Source organism: Saccostrea echinata, unplaced genomic scaffold, assembly GCF_033153115.1.
Source record: "Saccostrea echinata isolate AGI-Se365-2 ecotype Australia unplaced genomic scaffold, CSIRO_AGI_Sech_v1 ptg000033l, whole genome shotgun sequence".
Taxonomy (NCBI): Eukaryota; Metazoa; Mollusca; class Bivalvia; order Ostreida; family Ostreidae; genus Saccostrea; species Saccostrea echinata.
The window spans coordinates 22,215,897-22,243,868 of NW_026889782.1; the positions used below are offsets into that span (position 1 = coordinate 22,215,897).

A 27,972-nucleotide genomic window follows, 5' to 3' on the forward strand; every position below is an offset into this window, starting at 1 on the left:
CCCCTGACTGTATAACAATATTAATTAATGCCTCTTAAATTCCTTATAATCAAGCAACATATTCCAATGCAGAAGTTTCGCATCAAAAGCTAATTCATCTATCAGGTCTATAAGGCAATTGAAGTCAATGCATTATTTTGTTCACCACTGAAAAGAAAATTTTTCGAGCCTGTCAATATTTTAATTGATCCTATCAATATCATTTATAAATGTAAATTAAAAATTCATCATAAAAAAGTTTTAACATACTTGTAAATAAGACTGTGTAACAGAAGCCGACGAACCAGCATCATTCTTCTCGTTATGCACGTCATCACTTTCTTCAAACAGACATTTTAGCATTGCTTTCTTCCTTTCTTCAAGTTTCATGTTAGCACTTCTACCCAAATTTCTCAATGTTTTTTCTAAATAACCTTTATTCTTATTTGTATCAAAGTAATCAATTGATTTAATTGTTGTCAGTCCACTTGGAGTTTCATAATTTCGTGTTTCTATGGGCATAGTGTGAATTGGTCGTCTGCAGTCTATTTTTTGCTTCTGTGCAAGACGTGAATAGACATGTCTTTCAGGAATCTGTGTACTTTGTTGAAACTTGGTTTGTCCTATTCCTTCACTGCTTACAAAAGACGGATACATCTCTTCATGAAAATCTTTCGTTAGATAGAATAAGACATACATAGCCCTCTCATAAATTTCTTTAGCTAGTGGCACCCTATCAGAAGGAAACTCTTCATCATCGTAAAGTCTCATTTCAAAAGTAATACTTGCATCTTTTTCTATAAGGCATTTAAACCATGATGTGAATTTTTCAACTTCAGTATAGTTGCATTTAGGATAAACAATAATGAAATGTACTAAATCTTGGGGCTGCAAGAATTCACCGTTGCACTTTTTTGGATAAAATGGGTCGATTTTTAGCATTTCTTCAACAGTCCTCATCTTTCTCACTGCTGAATTTGCTGTGATGTTGTTACTTGTGCTAGAACCTAAATATTTGAATGAAAAAAAGGTTTTGTTTAATACTTAAAAAATATTTTAAGATAAGAAATATTTTATGAATTGATATTTACCTTTGTCTGAAGCACAATTAATTGATACAAGCTCTTCTTTACCATCTGAAGAATCTTTCTCTGTAATGACAACAGCTGGTCAAACATAAATCTACTGTGCATATTGTACAATATACATGTATAACTTCAACACTGAATTCAATATGATAATTTTCTTCAACAGTAAAGAATGGCAAAACATTTGTTATGATATAAAGTTGGTTTTTACTTGCATAACTGCTCAAAGATATTAAATTACTACCATTTCATTTAAAGATAGTCTTTTAAAGTAACATATTCACTCTGTAACAATAAAGAGAAAATTAATGTGATTCTGACATCATAATAGTACAAATTTAATGGAGAACCTTATTCATCACCTGTAGTTCACAAAAATGTGTATATTCCATTTATCTAAAGAACCCTTCAAATAAAGAAATTAATTAAGAGATGAATTTGATTTTGTGAATTCATGAGGACATGAACTACGACGCTTCACGCCCACATATTTCGTAAAGCGCGTTAGCGCTTCATGATAAATATGCAGGCGTGAAGCGTTGTAGTTCATGTACCTCATGAATTCTCATATTTATATTTACATTGTTTTTCTGATGGCTTGCCACATATCTTTGTCATTCAACCATCATTTTTGAACAAAAAGTTTGCACTATGCTTTTTACTTCAGTCACATCACAATAGAAATATTCTTACTCATCCCACCGTAGTTCATGAGAACACAGAACTTTTTTTCTAATTTGCAAAGAATCTTAACGAAAATATTTGGAAATGTAAATATTATTTTATAACCTGTTTAATCAAACATAGGTTATCAGAGATTACAGAGTTCACCTCAACGAATGTTGTTTTTAAGTCAGGTAAAGTTACACGCTAAATTAATAATCTAGTAGTGTCTATCCACCGTGTATATCCAAACATATGGGTTGTATTCTATGTTGTGCGCGGGGTGTATGCTTTCAAAGAAATAGAAAGGGGTCAAGGTATGTCTTTTGCTTAATTTCCCAATTTATAGACTTATTTCGCCAGAAAGCATAGCCTACAAAAGAAAGCATTATCTAAGTAGTATATGGATACCTATGAATCCACTTACATTTTCTAGCTTTATCAAACACCTCTACACAATTCCAAGGATCGCAGCAAGATTGACGCTATATTGTGTTTATGATCAAATATCAGAACAAAGCTTCTCTTTATCATCACTTTCATATTCCTGTTAAATACATGTTACCTATGTAAATGTATGTATAAATTGTCTGTAAATAAAACGGTTAGTATTTAAAGATATTGACGAAAAATCAAAGTTGTGCACGGGGTGTATGCAACCTGTTGGACAAAGGTTCGTGCGAAGTATCATTGAAAATATTATCAATATACCGGTTTATAAGCGACAAAAAGTGTTTTAAAAAAACATTAATGCCGAACCAAATATAAATTTCCTTAAAAAATATTGAAGTACAAAACAAACTATAATTTTAAAAAATATTGAAGACGGAACGATTCAGCATCTGAAGCAAGCCTGGTTCAGTGCACCCTTAAGTGTATCATCCATGCAAGTCTGGTCAATATAGGGCTTATAGTTACTTTGGAATTAACCTGCTCCAAAAATTTTAACCTGCTCCAAAAACCTTATCCTGCTCTAAAACATTAATCTGTTCATTCTTTAATTGAAATTACAGCATCTGAACTTGACTGGTACAATGAAACACACTAGAAGCATCCTCCAAGAAACTTTGCTTAATTTAGGGCATAGAAGTACTTGAAAAGAAATCTGCCCCAAAAACTTTAACCTGGGACGCCTACGCTCGACTTCGTTGAGGTGAGCTAACAAGCATTGGGACATAAAGACAATGGGTGAACAAGGCATATAAAATGCCTATAGTTTCAGTTGTATAAGAATCCAAAAATTTGAACAAATTATTTAGAGCAAAGATATAATTATTGAAGACTATGAAATCATGACAACAAAAGGTTTGTTATGGAAATATTCCCTGGACAAAAATTATTCTACAAGGCGAAGATGACGTTTGTGAAACACTGATGCCCCCGTATGGCAGTTTATGGCGAAGGTTAAAGTTTCCCAAATGCAAGTCAAAATCTAGGCCAAAAGATAAAAAATGTTGGTACCCACAGAAAGGTCTTGTCTCGAGAAATATACCTGTGAAATTTGAAAGCCCTAGCTGCAACGGTTCAAAAGTTATGGCGAAGGTTAAAGTTTTTTTAAAAGTAAGTAAAACGTCAAGGTCAAGGTTGTTGGTATCCAAAGGAAGGTCTTGTCACAAGGATTACATATGTGAAAAAAGAAAGCCCTAGCACAAACCATTCAAAAGTTATAGCCAAGGTTAAAGTTTTTCGAAAGTAGGTCAAACTCCTATGTCAAGGTCAAAGGGTCAAAGTGGTTGGTATCCAAAGGAAGGTCTGGTCACAAGGATTACATATGTGAAGTATGAAAGCCCTAGCAGCAACCACTCAAAAGTTATGGCCAAGGTTAAAGTTTTTCAAAAGTAGGTCAAACTCCTATGTCAAGGTCAAAGGGTCAAAGTGGTTAGTAACTAAAGGAAGGTGATGTCGCAAGGATCTTTTGGCCTGGAATTTGACTTGCATTTGAGAAACTTTAACCTTCGCCATAAACTGCCATACGGGGGCATCAGTGTTTCACAAACACATCTTGTTCTTTTTATAGTAAAGCATTCTTGCAATTCATGTGAATTTGGTAGGAGTCTAATTTGCATAAGATTGTCTAGATGAGAAAAGAATGCATTAAAAGAGGTTAAGACCAACTTTCAAATTTTTTAACCGAGACATGAGAACTATAAGAGAAAGTATACCTTGTATTTCTATCATTTTTCTCTTTGCCTCTGACAGTGACATAGTGTTGAATGTCAAGCCTTCCAGTATCTCCCTTATATCCTTTTGGACTTTAATTTTACATAATAAAAATTCTATTGAAATTTTACTTTCTTCTCCTGATAAATTAGATTCCCGTAGGAAAACCCATTTTAATAAAGTTCTTCCAAGAGCTTGGACATCTAAATGTTGTGTGCTTGGACTTTCTCTTGTTAAACCAAAATCACCAAATTTTACGGTCTCATCCATCGGGCTTTTGAAGAATATGTTATCTCCATGTATGTCCCAGTGCGCCACACCACAGTCATGAATAAATATCATACCAGATATTGCTTCTTCCAAAATCTTCTTTCTAAATGTATCTGTGACATATTTAGGTTCATGAAACTCTGATTTTTTCAATGTTCCTCCGTCACATAGTTCCATTTCAAGACAAAGATACCGATATGACTGATAAGTGTACTCGTTAAAGCTGAAAAACGAAACTACATTTGGGCATGAACTATTTTGACAAAGTCGGATATTATTTTTTGTTTCATTTAATGTGGTTTGTGGATCCCGCATTGAGTCTTCACACAAAATTTTTAGTGCCAAAGTTCCTTTTAGTTCCTTGTCACAAAGTTTAGGAGTTACTTTATATACAATGCCATAAGCTCCACTTCCAAGTCTGAGATCCACTTTATATTTCATTCTAAATGATTTGTCATTTGCAAGAAGGAGATTGATTTTGTTTTCTGTTGATTCATTTTCCTTGCCTTTAAGCCTCTGGAAAATATAAAACTTTGTAAATCTTTGACACTATATTAAAGTGTCGTAATCGTACGAGGACACATCATGCATGCTCCTGAGTCTCATTTCACTTTCTAGGCCAGTATTTCTTAATAAAATGGTTCACTGGAGTGCCTGCAGCAGTTTTGGCTAAAGCAAATTAATAATACAAGTCCTTGTTCTTAATTTTTTTTTAAATTTCCCACCTACCGTCAATTGCAAGTGTACTAAAAATAATAAATGAGCAAATGAATCAGCTATTTTATTGACTAGTTAATTGAAAGTCATAAATATCATCCAATCAACTTTCGTTTATCTACTGTTTCCGAAGTGTAAAAGACTTGCCAACATGGTTGCCGAAATGTCAATTTTATGAAAGTTTTGTTTATTTCAATTTAGTAGGCTACTTATAAATGATAGTTTTCCAGCTATGATGAAAATCAATTAAAGTATGCATGTTGACGACGTTATGTTGAAGGTAAAAGGAAACTTAATGATCAGCGTGATTAAGCAGGCGGCATGTTAAAAGAACTGACAGTGCCACTTTTGCTGTGGTTACCATTACTAGTTCTCGTTTACACTTTAGAATTGAAATCGAAAGACACGTTCGAATGTTGTTTTAAATAAATTGTCAAACGTACATGTATTAATTATCAAACATTTATGAATAATTCATCTACATTCGTCAGTTTTAACAAAATAGCATTTTAAAAAGATTGAATGAAAAATGTTAATTCAGAATCAGTTTGTTATTCATGAAATATTTTGGAATAATTTAATTTTGTTCGTATTCTAGCCTCTGATTGGTTAATATCCAAAAAGGAACACAAATTATTTCTGTATAACCTGGTTTGGTATGGGGACACACCCCCTGACAACCAGCTGAATCGTCTGTATCCATGCAATCCTCTTATTTCCAGTCCTCGGGATTCATGGAAAATTCCAGATTTAATAAATGTACCTTTAACTTCAAACAGTAACTCGGATCTTACCACATGTAAACAAAAAACATGGCTGCTAGGACTATGTATCAGTTTTTACCTCCCCTTGCTTCCCATCACTTCCGTTACTTCCGTTACTACGGTTGTATTATTGAGTGGCAAATTTGAACTAATAAAAAGCAATGAAATTTTACACCATAGTTATTTAATGATTTTAAATTAAATTATAAGAAATGACTCTAATTCTTGGCCAAATTATTCGAGTATAACCTGGTTTGGGTCAGTTTACGCTGTTTTATAATCCACTTCGCGTATTATAAAGCGTAAACTGATATGTAAAATTTTAATCAACATTACCTCAAGACCCTTTCATATAAATATTTCTAATCATGGCTTTGCTGTTCTTCAGAATAAGATTTTTCGAACATAAATTCCTATGTAAACCAAAACTTTGATTCCCCATTGTGGCCCCACCATACATCCAGGGGTCATGTTTTGCACAAATATGTCTACACTACCTGAGGATGCTTCCATAAAAATATGACATCATGGTTTGCTGTTCTTGAGAAGAAGATTTTTAAATACAATTTATCCTATGTATTCCCATGTAAAACTTTGATCAGCCGTTTATGCCCCTCAATACCCCTGGAGGGCATGATTTGAACAAAACTGAATCTTCACTTCTTGAAAATGCTTCATTATAAATATGACTAATCAATGGTTTTGTTGTTCTTGAGAAGATTTTTAAATAACCCCAACCAATTTTTACTTTTTCTTAATTATCTTCCCTTGGAAGACGGTTTGGCCTTTCATCTGAACAAATTTAGATTCCCTTTACCCAAGGATTCTCTTTGCCAAGTTTGGTTAAAATTGGCCTGGTGGTTCTGAAGCAGAAGATGAAATCGTAAAAAGTTTACGACACACCAATGACGACAGACAACGGACAAATTTTGATTGAAAAAGCTCGCTTGAGTCTTTGTCTACCGAGGGATTCTAAATGAAAAACAATATTAGTCATGTTCCCCAGTGGAAATCAAATGTATTACAAATTATTTATTTACAGCACATCTTTTTACCACAGGGAATGATTGTCTCGGGCAATCGGACAACCTTTAATGTTGATCTCTGATCAATGTGCATCACACATCATGTGTAAATAAACATCTGAACATTTTTAGATTCTTCTCTGGAACCCCATCAAATCTAAGACGTAAACATAGGTAGTGACTGTTCCTTCACCGGCACTAGAAGTGAAAGTCACGGGTCTTTTGGATGAGACCTTAAAAATCGAGGTCCCTTGTCACGGTAGAAGATGGCACGATAAAGAACCTTCACTGCTCAATGGCACAAATTCCTGAAATAGGTCTAAATTTGAAGCTCTTTACCGGCATACGGTGACGTCTCTATATGAGTGAAAAATTCTCGAAAGGGACGTGAAAACAAGATACAATCAATCAATCTCTGGAACCTCTGAACTAATTCAAACCAATTTTGGCAAATAGCATCTATGGGTGAAGGAGAACAAAATTTGTGAATTTCATCCTCCCTGTCCCCTGGGGCCTAAGGAGTGGGGCTAAAACCATAAAATATTATGCAGTCTTTAATAATATCAAGCACTCAAACTGTTAGCATGATTGATATAAGCATTGCAACTTTTTCCAAAATTGTGAAATTAATGGCCAATGAGTTAGGGGTTCTGTTGTTAGGGCATGGCTCTGTTGTTGATTTAGTAATAATTTAAAAAGTATTGAAAAATCTTCTTCTCTCCCCCTGTTCATTCAGCAGACAAACTAAGTACATAGATATAATGAGCAAGTGAGTCTCTTTCATAATTGTGAATTTCATATCTCCTGGGTCAATAGTTTTGTTCAAAGGGTGGGGCTCTAATTCATAATATAGGGAAATTTTTTAGTCTTCTCTGCTTCTGGGTATTAAACAAACTAGAACTGTCCAAAAGGGACAGATACCCCCGCTGGGTTTTTCAGAGAAGATACCAAATCACTAATGTTTTCTAGATGTGAGAGGTGTTCACAATTTGCTTAAACATTTAGAGTGAAAATTTAATTACTCATTATATTTTTTTAATGAAGAAAAAAAGGTGCAGTCTAATAAAACATCAATACTAATAATTACAGTGTTTTTTATTACACTGAAAAAATAGTTTGCAACTATCTGTCATCTTTGTGAGACATGACACTCTGCAATTTGATTGTTGAAAAAAAAAATATCATAATTAATTATACAAAAATCAAATTGATCTTAATACCTTTATATCAAACTCATTTTAAAAATACAAGGCTGGTTCCAGTAACTATGCATTTTGACAGACATAAATTACAACTAGAACTGTCCAAAAGGGACAAATACCCCCCCACCCCCCACCCCCCGCTGGGTTTTTCAGAGGTGCTAAATCACTAATATTTTATGGATCTAAGAGGTGTTCACAATTTTCTTATTAACTTTTAGAGTGAAAAACTAATTGCTCATTATATTTTTTTAATGAATGAAATCAAGGAACAACCTAATAAAACATCAATACCAATACATTTTAATTACATTGTTTTTAATACATTGAAAAAATAAATTGCAACTATCTGTCATCTTTTTAAGTCATGGCATTCTGCAAATTGATTGTTGAAAAAAAAATAATTAATTACAAAATCAAATTAATCTTGATAACTTTATATCCAATTCATTTTAAAAAATGAAAGGCTGGTCATCCAGTAACTATGTACTATGACAGACAATAAATTACAATTAAGAGAGTTAAAGAACAGAGATCTTTAAATTCCCAGGAGATATAGATAACACATGTTTGATCAGAGATGCCCTAACAACTTCCCACACTCATTAATTTATCTCTTACTGGATGATGTCCACTCATTAATCCCAAGGGACAAATGGATTTACATTATCTGCAGTGTAATGTAAAAATTGTTTTTAATACTTGATTTTTTTTTTTAATGAATAGTTTTTAGCTGTAGTTCACATTTTTGTACAGATATTCTAGTTTCTGTGTCTCAAACCTTAGATATAAACCCAAAATGTCTTCTAAGTCAATAAAAATGAAAAAAAAAATTGTAAAATGTAGAAAAATTATCAAATAATGTTGAAAATACCAGGTGCACATCTTCATATGGTAAATAATGAGTGTACAAATTTTCATACAATTTTATCAAAATAGTCTTTGAGAAAAGGTCAGGACAAAACCACATAATAAAAATGAAAAAAAAAAAAACACCTGCAAAATGCAGAAAATATTATTCAATCATGATGAAAATACCAGGTGCACACCTTCATATGGTGAATAATAAGTGTACAAATTTTCAGACAAATCTATGCAATAAATTCCGAAAAACGCTCTGGACAAAATCTTGTCTACAGACAGATGGACAGACAGACGGACATGGTGATTCCGATATACCCCCCTCCCCCAAACTTCGTTTGCAGGGGTATAATTAAAAAACTTAGACAACAGAGATCTTTATTTCTTTCTGCCCAATTCCCAGGAGATATAGATAAGACCTGCTTGATCAGAGATGCCCTAACAGCTTCCCACACTGAACTCATTAATCAATCTTTAACTTGATGCTTGTCCACTCATTACTCCCAAGGGACAAATGGATTTACACTGTCTGCTTTGTAATGTAAAAAATGTTTTTAATACTTTGTGAATTTTTTAGTTCTAATGAGTAGTTTTAAGCTGTAGTTTACATTTTTGTACAGATGTTCTAGATTCTATGTCTCAAACCGTAGACATGAACCCAAAATGTCTTCTAAGTCAATAAAAATAAAAAAAAAAATACCTGTAAAATGCAGAAAAATGATCAAATAATGTTAACAATACCAGGTGCACATCTTCATATGGTAAATAATAAGTGTACAAATTTTCATACAAATCTATGCAATAGTCTCTGGGAACAGATCCGGACAAAACCACATAATAAAAATGAAAAAAAAACCACCTGTAAAATACAAAAAAAGTTTATCCAATCATGATGAAAACACCAGGTGCACACCTTTGTATGGCGAATAATAAATGTACAAATTTTCAGACAAATCCTTGCAACAGTTTCCAAGAAATGGTCTGGACAAAATCTCATCTACAGACAGACAAACAGAAGGACTTGCTGATTCCAATTTACCCCCTAAACTTCGGGGGTAAAAAACTGAATGCATGATTATGATGAGCAAGGGTGATTCATCCTTACGGTGAATTTCATGGTCCCGTGGTCAGGAGTGCTGTTGTTAAAGCAGGGCTCTATTCATTTTATAGTAAAAATGTGTTGTTTACTTGAACATCTTCTTCTCTACCCCTGGGTACTTCACAAACATACTAAGTGCATCATGCATTACCCAGGGGTAAAGAAGGCCATGGTTATGATGAGCAAGGGTGCCTCATCCAAAATTGTGAATTTTTATAGTCCCTGGTTTAGTGGTTCTGGTCTTAGGGCAGGGCTCTATTGATCATATACTGAAAATGCATAACTTCTTTAAGAATCTTCTTTTCTGCCCCTGGGTTTTCAGCATACAAAGTCATTGCACATACAAATACATTGCATGGTCATGATAAGCAAGTGGGTCTCTTCCAATATTTCTGAAATTAGTTCCCCAGGGATAGTGTCTCTGATGTTAAGGTGGGGCTCTATTCATTAGATAGTGAAAATCATTATTTCTTTGAAAATTTTCTTTTCTGTTCCAGGGTATTATGCAAACTAAGTGCACGGTTATAATAAGCAATGCTGCCACATCCAAAATTGAGAAATTCCTGGATCACTTGGTCAGGGTTCTGATGTTAAGGCAGGGCTCGATTGATTATATACTGCAAAAACATTAATTCTTTGAAGATCTTCTCTGCTCCTGGGTATTTAGAAGATAAACTAAGTGCATAATTATGATAAGCAAGGGTGCCTCTATTGATATTAGAATTTCCTGGCCCCTGGGTCAAGGGTTTTGTTAGGGTAAGGCTCTATTAATTAGATTGTAAAAATTCATTAATTCATTGAAAACCTCCTCTGCCAAGGGTTGTATTATATTCATGTGACTATTAAAGTCCTTTGACCTCTTTAAGTAACCATGGCAACACCATTCATCAAAATCACTGATATACAGGAATATGTATCTTAGTGTAGTCTACTTTTGTACCATGTTATAATGAAATCAAAATAAAACTGTAGGACAAGTAGCATTTTGCAAAACTTTCAAAGAAATTTCTATTTTTAGAAACCATGGCAACACCATTCATCAAAAATCAAAAACCAATATAAAAAATTATGTATCATAGTGTAGTCTACTTGTGTACCAAGTTACTCTGAAAATAAACAAAAATTCTATGGGGAGTAGCATTTATGTTCACAGATGATGTACATACAAAAGGATGAAGGACACCTTACTAATGCATAGGCTCTTCTGGTATCTGACCAGAGAAGCTTATTACTTAAATTCATCCATGGATACTCAGTGCCAAGTTTGGTTGAAACTGACACATAAGTTCTGATGACAGTGGACAAATTTGGATCAGAAAAACTCACTTGAACGACTGGCTCAGGTGAGCTAAAAACCACATTTGAATGATAAGATCAGAATCAAAATGAAACCTTTTACCTTGAACACGTTGGAAATCATAATTCTCAGTTGAGGAATGTACAGGTATTCAGTAAACAACTGCAGAACAAGCCAAAACATGCTAAAAGCTGACCTTGTTGATGCTGTACTGTTCCCTGTAGTCGGCACAGTCTGAAAAGCAATATTTTTTTTATAAAATTTTTAGTCGGCACAGTCTGAAAAGCAATATTTTTTTTATAAAATTTTTAGTCGGCACAGTCTGAAAAGCAATATTTTTTATTTTTAATTAATACATTTGGTATGATAAGGACATTCCAAATTTTTTTTCTATGTTTAGTGTCCAACTATCTTTCAAATACCTACTTACCTATTTGCAAAAAACACACAAACCAAAAAGTAAAACACAAGACTTTATAGTCATAAAAATGACATCATTCAAACGATTTGATTCCATTCATCAATTTTTCTCATAGAAATAACTTTTCTTAAGCAAAATCAAGATATTAAATTGCTTACAATATTCCAAATATGACATATTGTAGACAAATACTTAGAGAAATTGACAGAATTCAGTTATTTCTACCAGAATAAATAATTTCAGGACTCCTGATTTTGTTCATTTTTTCTGTTATGGATGTCAAAAACCAAGGCACACGTGGACGCTAAACATAGAAAAAACTTGGAATGGCCTAATTTATATTCTAATGTATTTTGCCTACAAATGAAACCCTACATGCACATGAAGATAAGGAAGTGTAATTATGCTCAGAAAGGCAATGAAATAAATGATCAAATATATTTGTACAGAAATGTTTACCAATGTCCTTGTCAATGTAAACCTGTAAAATCACATCGCCCTGCCACAATACCCTCCCCCCCCCCCCCCTCCCCCTCATTCCCTTTAAAATAAAACTCTTACTTTTAAAAATTATTTCTGGTAGAATATTTTTGTGAATTTTAATTTTCAGAGAAGACAGTTGCTATGAAACATACATATTTTGATAAGGATACATGGTGTTATTGAATAAATAATCTAATTTCTTAATAAGGAACCTGATTTTTAAATGAACGTTATAAGCTATATTCTAGAAATACTCCTTAAGCCAGGATTTTGAATACAAAAAAATATCAATCAGGTTCCCCAGTGGAAATAATTTCAGTTTATTGTTTTATTTATAAACTAATGTAAGCTACATAACAATATAGGTTTCTATCAGAAATATTCACTTAGCTGATTGGACAAGTATGTTGCCAGTTTCACTTGCCAGAACTAAGAATTTACTTGCCCCGGACAATCAGACAATCATTAATGCCAATCTCTGACATATTTGTCATCATTTTAATTTACTTCAATTAAAGTTCACCTTAAAGTGACCTTAAGGTAGGGTGTGGTATGTATTCTACAAAAGCAGGGCTAGAAATAATTATTTTTGTTTACTAATCACTCGGGCTATCGCCTTAAATTTTTACTGGTCAGCTTAGTACTTTCACTGTCCCACTGGGCCAGTAGATTTTAAAAAGACTGGCCCAAAACCATAATAATAATAGTAATATTTTTTTATATAGAGATACTTAGTACATCTTAACAAAACAAGAGGCCCAAGGGCCTTAACGGTCACCTGAGTATGATACAACAATTTAAAGGATGCATAGAATATAAAATGAACTGAAAGGTGAAGCTTTGTTGCCCAAAAGCAAGAAAAATAGGGTGATCAGGTTCAACAAATAATTAGTCTAGTATTCATTAACAGTTTGTAAATTAGGTTCTAATCTGTTCCCCGTTTATCACTATCACCATACAGTATATTAACAAACTAATCAGTGCTTCTGTACTATTTTAATTCCTTGTTGAAATCTCTTAAATTGGCCTCTCTTGGTCTTTGATGAACATTTAATAAGACAAGTTATTTTTGTCTCATTTTTATTTATCTATTACTTACAAGTCTACCTGATCATTAAAACTATGAAAGTACTTTTTGTATTATACAATAAAAATTCTTGCATAATTCTCTTATTCTATTAATCTTTCAAGTACATTATTTACAGTGATTAATTATCAAAAGTAAATGGCAAAGGGGAATAACTCCTTTCAGTAGAATACAAATGAATAGAGCCCTGGCCAGGACCAGAACACTTGACCAAATGGTCCAGATGTTCAAAAATCTGGTAAAAATACGCTTCCTTTTTAAAACTTTTACTCTTTTTGCCTCTGATATGCCCAGGTGCAGAGAAGATTTTTAAAGAACTAATGCATTTTTACTACAGATTCACTATATTATCAATAGACCCCCCTCCCCCCCCCCCCCCCCCCCAAGCGAGAAACACCAGAGCCTCTCACCCTGGGACCAGAAGTTTGCTCATCATAAGTTATCACTTTGTTTATCTGCTTAACACTAAGAGCAGACAGAATTATTTAATAGAATTAATGCATTTTCACTATATTATCAAGAGCCCCACCCTTACACCAGCACATCTGACCCAGGGGTCATGCAATTCACTACTCTGGAAGAAACACTCTTGCTCATCATAACTATACATTTAGTTTCTTTGCTTTTTAACCAGGAGCAGCAAAGAATATTTTCAAAGATATTTTGCTTTTTCACTATATAATCAATAGAGTCCCCCCCCCCCCTTTCACCAGAACCCTTGGCCCTGGAGCCATGAAATTCACAATTTTGGAAGAGGCATCCTTGCTCATCACAACTATGTATTTAACTTGTTTAAAAATACCCAGGAGTAGAGAAGAAGATTTTCAAAGAAATAATGCACTTTCACTATATGATCTATATAGCCCCGCCCTAGCACCAAAACCTCTGACCCTGGGGCTTTGAATTTCACAATTTTGGTAGAGTCACTCTTGCTTATCATAACTATGTATTTAATTTGTTTAAATAATACCCAGGAGTAGAGAAGAAGATTTTCAAAGAATTATGCACTTTCACTATATGATCTATATAGCCCCGCCCTAGCACCAGAACCCCTGACCCTGGGGCCATGAATTTCACAATTTTGGTAGAGTCACTCTTGCTTATCATAACTATGTATTTAATTTTTTTAAATAATACCCAGGAGTAGAGAAGAAGATTTTCAAAAAAAAATAATGCACTTTCACTATATGATCTATATAGCCCCGCCCTAGCACCAGAACCCCTGACCCTGGGGCCATGAATTTCACAATTTTGGTAGAGTCACTCTTGCTTATCATAACTATGTATTTAATTTGTTTAAATAATACCCAGGAGTAGAGAAGAAGATTTTCAAAGAAATAATGCACTTTCACTATATGATCTATATAGCCCCGCCCTAGCACCAGAACCCCCGACCCTGGGGCCATGAATTTCACAATTTTGGTAGAGTCACTCTTGCTTATCATAACTATGTATTTAATTTGTTCAAATAATACCCAGGAGTAGAGAAGAAGATTTTCAAAGAAATAATGCACTTTCACTATATGATCTATATAGCCCCACTCTAGCACCAGAACCCCTGACCCTGGGGCTATGAATTTCACAATTTTGGTAGAGTCACTCTTGCTTATCATAACTATGTATTCAATTTGTTTCAATAATACCCAGGAGTAGAGAAGAAGACTTTCAAAGAAATAATGCACTTTCACTATATGATCTATATAGCCCCGCCCTAGCACCAGAACCCCTGACCCTGGGGCCATGAATTTCACAATTTCGGTAGAGGGATAAACGCTTATTACAATCATGCCAACAGTTTGACTGCTTGATGTCCAGGAGTAAAGAAGAAGATTTTTAAAGATAGCACTAATTTTGATGGTTTTAGCCCCATCCCTCAGGCCCCAGGGGGGCAGGGACCATGAAATTCACAATTTTTGTACCCCTTCACCCATTGATGCTATATGCCAAAATTGGTTGAAATTGGTTCAGTGGTTCAAGAGAAGAAGCTGAAAATGTTCAAAAGTTTACGACCGACGCACGAAAGACGACGCACGACGGACGACGACGGACGAAAACAGATAGCAATAGGTCACCTGAGTGACTCAGGTGACCTAACAAGAAACAGTAGAAGTTGGGACACACAACAATATGAAGTTTACTAGCCCTACTGTGAAAGACTTTTATTATGCATAAAAAAATGCTGACCCAAAGGACACATGCCTCCTGCAATGCTAGCCCAGATTGAAAATCCACTGGCCCCAGACCAGCGGGCCATCAATTATTTCGAGCCCTGAAAAGATGCATATGATTCTAAGCCGCATAATTTTCCTATTATGAGCCTAACAGGGTTTTGCAATATTTGGCAATATCATCTTAATTAAAGGTTGTGGTAATCTAGTTTTAATGTGTGACAGCCGTCTACCAAAGATGAATCAGATGTTTCTATTTCTTAAAGTATTCAAGTTACAATTCCTGTACATTCTACAACTGAGAACATCTAAAACAAAATGCATAAGTCTACATTATTTTAAATATACCTGTAAAATGAAGAAACATAGGTAAGACCACAGAAAATTAACTGGCAAAATTGGAAATATGCAACTTACGTCATTTCCTTCTGTTACAGTCAAAATTTTTAATGATAGACAATGAAATGGGCAGGTACAATTCGACAAGGATGTACGAGAAAACATTGGATTGAAATTTTAGTTTGAAATTCATTTTCTGACATTACATCAATACCTTTGTTTTATGTCTTGTGCATATTAACAACACATCAATTGGTTAAAATCTAGAAGAGTTCCGACCGAGTAGTTGATGTAGTGGTCAACTGCATCGAAAACAGAAACTCTACTATGATTCACTACACAGCTATGTTAAGGCTGTCCGAAGGCTTAATATGCATTAGATATATACTATTTTATTTTGAGCTATGTTTTGATTTCAATTTGTAATCTATGTAATTTGTATGTATACATACACAGATAAGGTGTAAAGAAAGTTGAATAAGGTAGTATATAAAAGCATTTCTGTGATGTCACATGAATGTGTTTATCACGTGACGGACACTTATAAATTTTCTTAAATGTTGCACAAAAATCGCATCGGCACAAGTGAAAACAAAATTATTGTGAACGGCTTGTTACATAAATCAATTAAACATATTCTTGGGTATATATAAAGTGCTGGGGGCAAGTCTGAAATTTATTTCCTAAGAAAATATTTCACGAGAAATTAAACTTATCCACATACAAGGGGTCATTTTCCACTCTTCATCACAATTCATACAAAATGGGATAAATTACATACAATCCCCCAGCAAAATTCAGTTAGAGGACATATTTCTCTAGTAGATTCACACAGAATATCTTCAATTAATCCTTATTATTCACTTGTGCCAGTCTAATATATACACGATTTATAAATTCTCACTCTGTCTACAGACGCGTAAGGGGGAGCGTTTCACATTCTTTTTTGTAATTGTTTGAACACGTACATGTTAGACAAGAAAAAAGGAATAACGATATCATACTGCAAATATTCACCATCATAACAGCCTTAAAACAACAATCCAGACACATGAATTAAACATCAAGGTAAAAAATTCTACATGTGATGTGAAAGGAATGTAAAAGTTATAACACTTTCCCCGTCATGTCTGCTCAAATTTGCAGTGATTTGACATCATAAGCCATTATGACATCATATCTAGGTAGTTCAGAGAAGTTACTGCGGCTGGTACACTGAAATTCTTCGGACAGCCTTATCCTAGCCGCGTATATTTTAACAGCAGTAAAACATACAACATTTGAGTATGATCTTTTGTTGACTGGAAAAGCACTTGTCAAAGGGCAAGAACAACTTATCAAATAACTTCTCGCCACATAAAATTGGTTGTCTCAGGCATTGGGCAATGCTATTTGTCTAGCCCTGGTAGCAGAGCTAATTTTTAATTATGATTTTCCCTGACCACAGTAAGCATGTCAATTATAGTAAAATACATGAACAGTCAGGGGTGACACTGAAATTCATCATTTTTAAAAATGATGATTTCTAGTCATAAATTTGATTTTCAGTAATGACTAAATTTCATTATTCTATATTGAATAATGATGAAAATAAATATGATCATATTTCATCATTTTTTATCAAATTGGTTTGTTTCTCTACACATGTGTCCATGGCATGACATCAATCCCGCAGATGATTTTTTTTGTGGTTAATTGTAACGGCAGAAATTAAAAATGCAGAAATTAATTTGCTACATTTAAAAGGTGAAATAACAAAAATTTCCACCAGCAAAAAATACCCGTTATATGGTAGGTATATGTTTTTCATTTCATCTTATGATAAGAGTTTTCTTCGTCATTTTTATGCAAAAAAAAAAACAAAAAAAATACAGTTTTCTTGTAAACTGCACATAAATCACAGGGAGATCATTACCCATCTTTTCTCATGGGTCCCATCCCATCAAATTTTATTCAAAGCCGAGTTTAGCTTCCTTAATTAACAGATTAGCCTGGTTTCCTGCTCCTGTTGTTGTTCGTCTATGTAGAGAACCTGGCTTCAACAAAAATGACCATCAAAAAACCTTATGCGTATTAATTAAGGGGCCGACTGGGGTTTTCATTGCGCAATACCTTGTGCAACATAGTAAAATAAAGCGTATTTACTATTATAAAGCAACTATTTTTAAATTATTTATAACAAGAGGCACATGGGCCACAATGCTCACCTGAGTCAATATGGCCCTCAGGGGTGTGCAATTAGCATCGCCCGACGCCCGGGGCTACCATTTTCGGGGGTCGGGCTAGTGGTTTTCTGCACGGAGGTAGCCCCTTGGGCTAGTAGAAATTAAAACTACAATTGTAATACATGAAAAGCACAACCGGTAATTTTCTCTCATTTTTTGCTCTTAAATTCCCAACCAGTGAAAATTTCCCAGGCTGTATGCTCCTATTGTCCATAAATCTCCATAATCTTATCCATTATGCAGTACTTCCTGACTTATTTACTTCAAAAAACTATTATTTTTTTCCTAATCCGAATTTCCTCCATTTCTTTGTTTATGGTAAATACATGCAGATATCTCATTGAATTATTTACAATCACTCAATCAACTGAAAGATAAGTGTTATGCAATTAAAACAAAATATATTTCCAGTGCATTTAATGATTTAAGTATGTTAAGACGAAAACAAAATGATTTTTGCTTTGTTTTAGATGAGCTAGTGCAATGATCAGAAAAAGGGAAGATTTAAATTCTTTTTCATTTTCTATCATAATCATTAATTTATATATGATTAAATTTCACTAATGAGAATTAAACTTTAATTTTAAAAAGAATTACCTTCAGTTAGTACCCTGATTTTTTCAACAATTAACTTTTTTTCAATATTAGTTTTTAATTTTTGCCTCTATATTTGGGCTATTGACTTTTTACTTGGGGCTAGTAACTTTATTGCTGCCACTAGCCCGTGGGCTAGTACTTGAATTTTTTAATTGCACACCCCTGGCCCTGCTGTTCTTTGTCAGCAGATTTCTTCTCCTCTATATTCATATGTAAAGCTTTGATCGCCTGTCATGATTTGAACAAACTTCAATCTACACTACCTGAGGATGATTCCATATCAATATGACTAATCATGGCTTTCCTGTTCTTGAAAAATTTTAAAAGATTTTTCCTCTATATTCCTATGTAAAACTCTGATTCCCCATTGTGGCCCCACCCTACCACCAGGGGTCATGATTTGAAAAAAAACTTGAATCTACACTACCTGAGGATGATTCTACATTCAATATGACTAACTGTGGCTTTGTTGTTCTTGAGAAGAAGATTTTTAAAGAGTTTACCTATATATTCCTATGTAAAAATTTGATCCCCCATTGTGGCCCCATCCTAACCCCAGGGCATGATCATGATTTGAACAAACTTGAATCTACACTACCTGAGGATGATTCCATATCAATATGACCAAATGTTACTTTGTTGTTCTTGAAAAGAAGAGTTTTAAAGATTTTTCCTATATATTTCTATGAAAAACTTTTATCCCCCACTATGGCCCCACCCTACCTCCAGGGGTCATGATTTGAACAAACTTTAATCTACACTACCTGAGGATGATTCCAAACTTGAATCTATGTAATGAAGGTATCACATAAGTTTCAACTTTTCTGGCCAAATGATTCTTGAGAAGAAGATTTTAAAAAGATGACACCAAATTTTCACCAATTTATAATTATTTCCCCCTTGGAAGAAGGTATGGCCCTTCATTTGAACAAACTTGAACCCCCTTCACCCAACGATGCTTTGTGGCAAGTTGGTTAGAATTATCCCAATGGTTCTGGAGAAGAAGTCGAAAGTGTGAAAAGTTTACAGACAGACAGCTAGACAGACAGACGGACTACAGACAAAATATGATCAGAAAAGCTCATTTGAGCTTTCACCTCAGGTGAGCTAAAAAGTGGTTGAGAGTAAGTTCAGTTGTACTATAAGACAGTCTGTAGCTTTCTCCTGGCAATAAATTTTATATTATCTATATAAATGATAGCTCTAACAATTGCCAGTAAGAAGTTATCTTTACAATTACAACCCAAAGGCATTTGGATTGCTTCAACTGACAAAACTGGAAACTGGGGGGGGGGGGTTATAAAAAAATACCTTTACATTTTCATATAGAAAATGCATAAGAAAAAATATTAACCCTCTATTAGAGCCCATTCTACCTACATTAGCTATGAACTGTACAGATTGAATTCTACACAATATGTTCATGATACTAGAAAGCATTTACACAAGTCTTGCCTATTCTGACCCTATGTTTCTAATGAATATTTTGAAATGGCCCCACTTAATTTTCAATATTTTTTTAATTATCTCCCTTTGAAAGAGGTACATCTTTCTTTTGAAGAAAAGAGCATCTCTTTAACACAAGAATGTTTTGAGGTAATTTTGGTTAAAATTGGACAAGTCTTTAGCATGTTCAGAAAAGAAGTTAAGTTTATGAACAGTTTACAAACAATAGACACACAAAAAGGACAGAAAGACCAGGTACTTTTCAAATATAGAATATAATTTAAAGCTCACCTTCATCTCAGATGAGCTAAAAAAAGAAATCCTTACCTCTTGTTTTGGAGATTCAGAAGGGGGGCTGGGAGCATCTAAAAGTTGGTCCAACAATGAGTCCATTTCTTCAGGTTCTCTATCACTGTCCTTGTCAGCAAAGGAAGCAGATTTATCCATTTCCAAATCTGAAAAAAAAACTGTTTGCATCAATTTAGAATTTCCCATGTTTCAAAAAGCTATTTGTTGGATAATTGTGATATTCATAAATTTAATTTACATATGAGTTTCTCTGACAGTTTCAATTTACAAGAAAAGTTTAAATTATATCTGTTCTTTACATCTCTAATGATAAATATACATATTTAACATTAAAGAAAACTGTTTTCGATGTAGGGATCCATCAACATGAATTCTGATGCTTCTTATCATTTACATATAATGACACAGTACACAATTGGAATCAATTTCAAAATGATCTCTGCAAATAATGACTTCTGTCTCAACATTGCTCATGAGCATGCCAATTTTTGTAGACTTTAAAAATAACTGTCATACTGGTCTATTTCAAGTTCTATCATTTCAACCCCTTGTACTGGCAATAACTATAACACACAGTGCAGTAGAATACACAACACAGGAACCACATACATTCTTCAATAGACTAGGAACACAAAAATGTATATTGTTCTTCATTGTTTTGGCTAAATTTAAACAATTACCAAATTTCATTATTTGAAAAATATAACAACTGGTCAATGTTTAAAATTAATTTGTCTTTTTTACCTCATTGAAATATTTATTTGCATTATTAATATAACTTTCAACATAAATACAGCTGTATTTATGTTGAAAGTTAAATTAATAATGCAAATAAATATTTCAATGAGGTAAAAAAGAAAAAAATGAAAGTAAACGTTTATTCTTAGAAATAGAAAGTATTCTCTGCACAAGAACTTTCGCTATGAATTATGGGTAGATGGATATAAACATCCGTTAATAAATATGGCAGACCACATGGCAAAAATCACAGAAAAATAAAGAAAATTAGATGAATCTCAAAGAAAACGACGAAGAAAGCAAAATGGCGGTTAACAACAAAATGTCCGATCTTTCTGATGATGAAAACTTGAATAAAATCAGGGAATTAGACATTATAGATGTCTCTAGTCTACAAAAATACGAGTTTTTCACAATCTTGAGAAATCTAGTTGGAGAAATGACTCGGAACCGGACTTTGAAGGCTCCAAAACAGAGAAAGCTTTCGACGCTCCAGACTTCTCCTGATGTCTCGAAACACCACGTTTTATTTATTTATTATTATGGACGTATTTTTCAATAAATTCTGACATATTGCATATCATTTTACTCGGAAATAATTTCTCTTTTGAATGTTGTAAAGAACATAAGCGATTTTGAAACTTCATAGCAGCAAATTTATTAAAATATTACATAAGATCAATTATAAAACGTAATTATGATTTTTATTAGTGCTTTTGACATGCTAAATAATTTTGAATATATATAAATTTGATATCATTTCAAAGAGAATTGTCTCACCTTTCTAATAATGTGTCATTTATTAAAATGTTCAAAGAAATAAAGAAGTTATTGTATTTTTTGTAATGGAAGGTGAAATGTTCAGTGATGGCCCAAGTTACTCAGTGTACCAGGGCTTGTTTGATAAAAGTTACTCAGTGTTGAAAGAGTTAAGGCCCCAAGATGCATCATCTTACAAGGTTTGATGATTCCAAACCTCTCACTTTCTGAAATAATGACCTTAAATGTTTTGAAAAAGATTAACCATAAAATTCAAAAAGTAGGTCACAGTGACCAACTTTTCAGTTAATGTACTCTGAGGACCCAAGATGCAACAACTGATAAAGTTTGATGATCATTGATCATGGGCCTTAAAGTGTCTTAATCAATTTGAAAATAAATGCCTGAAAAATTCAGAAAGTAGGTCATTGTGATCTACTTTTGAGTCAACATAATATGAGGTCTTAAGATGCATCAACTGACAAGATTTTATGATCTTAGTCCTTATAGTAAGCAAAATATCAAAGTTTTAACAAAACATATTTTTTGGTCAATTTTGAAGTGACCTTGAGACCTACAATATAACCTCATCCTCATGCTTAAGTTTGGTGATAATCTGCCCAGTGGTTCTTGAGGAGAAAAATTTTCAGCAACCAGTAATTTTTTTTTTTTTATTTTCCTTATTATCTCCACTTGTTTAAAGGTGCTTGGACACAGATTTGAAGTTAATATTTTCTGAAGTTTTTGGTATAATATCATGACTTTTATGTTGCTATAGCATTTCAAACAGAAATAAAATAAAAATCTTATTTTATCTGGAAATTATTGAAACTACAAATTTTGGGAGGCATTTGATTGATACATCCTAGCACTTTCATAAAGCAAACTTTATCCTTAATATTTAAGAAAAGTAAAATTTTTGTTGTGTATTAATGAAGTATATTCAAACTATAATCCAGAAAATTCAGAGTAGAAAATGTCCGAAAGCAAAACCAACTCACCAGTATTGTAAGTTCATGTTCAGTGATGTGTGCAGAGTTTAACAAATTGAACACACCCGGTGAAACGTAAACATTAACAATAATAGAGCTTGTGCCCTGTTTACAAAAACAGTTTATGTTTCACGGGTGTGTTCAGTTTGTTAAACTCTGCACACATTACTGAGCATGGACTGACAATACTGGTGAGTTGGTTTTGCTTTCTCACATTTCTACTCTTTATTTTCTGGATTATAGTTTAATATTTTTCATTAATGCACAACAAAATTTCTACTTTTCTTAAGTATTAAGGATAAAGTTTACTTTGTGAAAGTGCATAGATGTGTCAATCAAACCTGTCCTGAAATTTGTAGTTTCAATAATTTCCAGATAAAATAAGTTTTTTTTAATTTTATTTCCATGTGAAATGCTACAAAAACATATAAGTCAAAATGCTACTTTAACAAATTACATTCCGATAACAAACCTGTTTACCCACATTGTTGTCTCTCAGTATTTTTCATTAGATTTGTCCTTGAGATTTGACATTTACCAGTAAGATTTCACTTTCATTCGATTTTACACATATTACTAGAGAACAACTACATTTCTGATAACCAAAACATTGTTTACTAACAAAGACAAACATTATACCTTGCTTTCTTTCGAGGGGTTTCTGTCATTTTTAAACCACCGCGCATCGGCAATCTGACATCACTTAAGTGTTTGAAATCTCTCTTGTCAATGCTCGTTACACAAGATTCTTGGAAAAAAATTGTAAAAGGATAAAGGTTGTATTTTTAATTGTTTTTTAATTTTATTTCCTATCAGAAAACATTATTTATTTTAATTCATTACACCTTAAAAGGATTTTTTAATTAAGAATTTTTACTCTGCAAAACAGTTCCCTAAAAACTTTGAAAATAAGTCGTTTTGAAGGATTATAGATTTTAAATAAATGATGAATTATCATCTTTATTGATAATTATTATAATTAATTAATATTTGAATTTCAAATGTTCAGCGTTTAAAATTTGTACACGAATCTTGTACACTGAGCATTGACAGAGGTGTTGTGACCATAGCAGAAGACAACTCTGGATAGAGAATGAATGAGACAGATCATAATGAGAACTAACTAAAATCCAAACGAACGGATTTCCAATTTCCGTATTTTCATAGTAGCAAAACGTGAGACGTAATTTCGACTAAAAATCTGTACAAAATACAGCGAAATCGTAAGAGTAAACAGGTCTGCGATAAAAACTTACAAAATGAAATTTGCACCTTTCTTACCACACGATCACGCACGATTAAAACTGCAAATGATTGAGCCTAATACACGCACGATCTCTCATGTTACACGAACGATCACACACGTTTCACAAACAATTCTACGATTGGTCTGTCAACAATAATGTTGCAGCCAATATAGTAATTGCTATTATAAAAAGATTAAGTGTTATTTAGATCTATTTATGGCCATTTTAAACTGTTCTTTTTGGAATTTTTTTTTTTAAGATTGAAAATCTTGAAAAATTGTTAGGTTGTACGAAAATAAGATCACCAGAAAATTATCTCCCTTGCCTTGAACAGCATTTGATCCAATGAAATAACTGGAAATTTTCACATCATGTAATTTCTACCAATCACAAAAGAGAGGAAGTGCATAGTCCGAAGACTGTAAAATACTTCAACTCTGTATACCAGCTTCCCAGGAAGATGGTAATAAATGTCCCTACAGATTTTGTATTGCTGCGATTAAATTTAGAGTAGCGTCCCTTTTCAGTGACGTAGTTAATAAACAACAAGATTTCGAGTGAAGGAGATTTGCACATCAGAGACAAAATCAACTTAATATTGGGCAAGAAGTCCCAAACTGTAGTGACAGAAGAGTAACAGGCAATAACTCTAATATTTTGCTTAATTTCTGTTGTCAAAATGGCATGAAAAATAAACGATCTGGGTGGTTGTGTATCACGGACTGACACAGTAAGGTGATGACATGTACAATATTATCGCAAAAGTTTTTTTAGAAACCTGTGTGAAGTATTACTGAAAGTGTGTATATTGATAAAAATAAAGAAATAACATCATTTTAGCAGGAAAAAATAATTGTAAAAAAATTCACTTCAAGAGAAAAAATTGAATGAATACACCAATAAAAACTGATTTTTATACAATAAAAAAGTATGTTCTGTGAGAATTTAATCAAGAAATATTTTTAAATCCTTGTATTCAATGAGAAAGTATACGTCGTTCAATCACATGTACTATTTTTGCCTTACAAGGTTACTTGCCCTTTAGTGTACGTTAACCATAGACCTAACATGTGACAGATGTTAAGGATTTTAAATAAATGTGAAGTGGCAAGGTCATAAAATCATGAAAATCTTGCTTTTAAGCAATAAAGTTTGTTTAAATTGTGTTGTATGTTTTAATTTTGTTAGGTCAGATAATTAAGGAATCACTGTCTAGTTAGTAGAGTATGCCAAGGCATCAACGATAGTTGGAAACGTGGGATAATTTGCATAACAGGCGAAGCGAATTATCCCACATTTTCAACTATCATTGATGTCCCTGGCGTTCTCTACTAACTAGTCAGTGATTCCTTATATTTCCAATTCATTGTGAAATAAAATTGTAAATTTAGATTTTAAAAATGTAGACTAATAGATTTAAATTACACGAGGCCTCACATGTCAATTTCAATAGTCCCCGCCCACTGATGTCAAACACAAAGACAGCCGCACGAGAATTACATGCATATTAGGCCTCCTTAATGTTAGACACATAGATAGCCGCACGAGAATTACATGCATATTAGGCCTTCTTAGCTCCTGATCTTTCGCTTGGCGAAATTTGCATTCCGGTGAAATGATCAAGAAATCAACTCAACTTGCTTTCAAAGAGATATCACAGAGAAAACAAATAGAAATGGAAATACTGACGTGTGACAATAAGCCATCATGAGGGTCATATTCAGCGTGGCTGTGTGGCATGTCGTCGGTGTCTGATTTTCGTAGTTTTTTTTTATTATTCTTTTTTTTTTTTTTCATTTTTTGCTAAGGTTACTTTGCATTAAAAAAGAATTGCATTTTAATTTTTTTTTCAAGATAGTAACACATTTTGTTCCAAGATGTAAAGACATGAACACCTAAAATTTAATTTTTTTTTATTTCTCAACCAATAAAAAAAAATCGGCTGTTTTGGAAATGGTTTTAATGGTACTTTAAAAGTACAGCTTCATAAACTACTTTCCCATGCGTTTTCAAACGTTTTGATGACGTTTCTAAGAAGTTTGAGATGCACCCTAGAATTACCAACCCTGAATGTTCGAAGTATGGCGCGATTGGAACGTTTTAAAATAGATTGAAAAATTAAAATATCTCTAATTTTCATATACGGACGAGTAATTTGTCTAAACATGCATTAATAGCTTCCTCGGGTATTCCACTACAAATGCATATCACATGCAGGCAAGTATTCAACCGTTCTTGTTCGCCACTCGAATTTTCCAAGGCATACTGTAGCTAAAAACTGCTCGTTAATATCCAATATGGCAGCCAACACGTGTGTAGAAAAAATGTAAACAATTTGAATTGAATGTGACTGACGGTCTGTTTACTTCATGCCGAACATTGTCAAGGTGAAACAATTTTATATTCTTGTTTTTAAACTGTGTCCTGAAACAACCGAAGTATTTTATCAATTAAAACTTGTACAAAAGCTATTTCGTGTCTGAAAGCGAAAATAGGGTGCATCTCAAACTTTACAATAATAAATTTCAAGATTGACTTACTTTGACGAAGAAAACAGTGAAAGTCAAATAAAAACATAATTTATAATCATAATTTAACTTTTATTGATAAGTTCATTACTGGAAATGACACCACGGCATACGCATAAAGACACATAAGCCACTGTACATTAATAAGGAAATCAAAGGAAGGCAACTCTTGCATTTTACATCTCGTGTCAATATATTCTTCTGTGTTTTAACAATGGCACAAGAGTATTATGAAATTTAAGATAAAATTCACTAACTGGTACCTAGGTTATATTCTAAAAAATATTTTGATCTTGCATTCCTGTATAATCTGCTTTTTATTGGCCAATGTACACTTTCTAATCATTTTCCTCGGAAAGATAGATAACTCTGTATGAACTCTGCATTTTTTAAACGTTCATAAAAGACTTAATTTTCACCCGATTTGAGAAATGATTGCTTATATGGAATCAGTGGCTCATACTTTACACAATAAACATAAAAAACTGACAATTATTTGACTCCTTAAAAATTATTGGGCATTGCTACTACAAACTGTAACGTTAGACCAACTGGGACACGTGGGACAAGTTATTTGCGAAGGCAGTCACTGTCAGTCAGACTGCTAATTAGTATGTATCTAATAAATAATTTACTGATGTAAAACACTTACTTTTATTGATACTTAGGCCTACTCAGAGACAAAGTACTTTCACTTTGCAGTTTTCCAACCGTATCAACGTCATCAACAGTTGATCAAATGGATTGGCCTAATGTCCTGAAAAGGAGTATGTTCTGATTCTGTTGAGTTCAAATAAATTTTATGCATAATTGAATGATAATCACTTATCAACAAATTAACGATGCTATTATTTCATGGGTGTTTTCCCTTGAAAAAAAAAATTTAAAAAAAAAAACAGATTGTGAAATATTTCAAATAATCCCGATCCCGATTAAAATTCCATACTTTAATTTATTGTTCAAAATAATATTTTGTAGTTCTATTTTATTTTATATTAACAGGTCTAGGCGGCCTCTGATTTTGGAGGATAGATTTTATGCCTGATTACGGCATGTAGTACTATTAGCCATCTAATACAAAGCATACAGATAAAATTAGTTTTAAAATATTACTTTGTAATGACCTATAAAATGTAATTTTTTTCTTCTTAAAAAAAGAAGATATGAAAGATTGTGAGAGCATCATTATATACTGTAGATTCAAATTTGTTCATATCATAGCCATAGGGGTAGAAAATGCAATTAAAACTTCAAATAGTGGAATGACCTGACAAACCTTGGAATGGATTAGCCAAAGGGTATATAAGGCAAAGCTTCGGGAAAGTCAGGCGTTCAGAAGCTACATGTATATAAGAAGTTGGATGTTGCATCAGCAATAAAGAAGTTTAGTAATTTCAGTCCATCCAGTTTCAATGAAATTGATTACATTACATGTGTAGGTGTTGAATACTCAGTATATTTAGACATAATTCCCAATCATTACTATTAGCATGTAAGGTAGGGATGTATCC

At 33.2% G+C, this 27,972-nt stretch overlaps 1 protein-coding gene across 1 annotated transcript; it reads right to left on the reverse strand.

Moving 5' to 3' along the window:
- Nucleotides 1–240: 240 nt before the first annotated feature.
- LOC133199151 (uncharacterized) lies at nucleotides 241–27,279 on the reverse strand. Its single transcript, XM_061335016.1, has 6 exons — nucleotides 27,114–27,279; nucleotides 20,216–20,343; nucleotides 11,225–11,356; nucleotides 3,893–4,676; nucleotides 1,071–1,130; nucleotides 241–986 (listed from the first exon to the last, which is right to left on the reverse strand). Exons 2-6 carry the CDS (start codon nucleotides 20,333–20,335, stop codon nucleotides 241–243), a joined length of 1,842 nt encoding a protein of 613 aa, XP_061191000.1. The 5' UTR covers nucleotides 20,336–20,343; nucleotides 27,114–27,279.
- Between the last annotated feature and the right edge of the window lie 693 nt (nucleotides 27,280–27,972).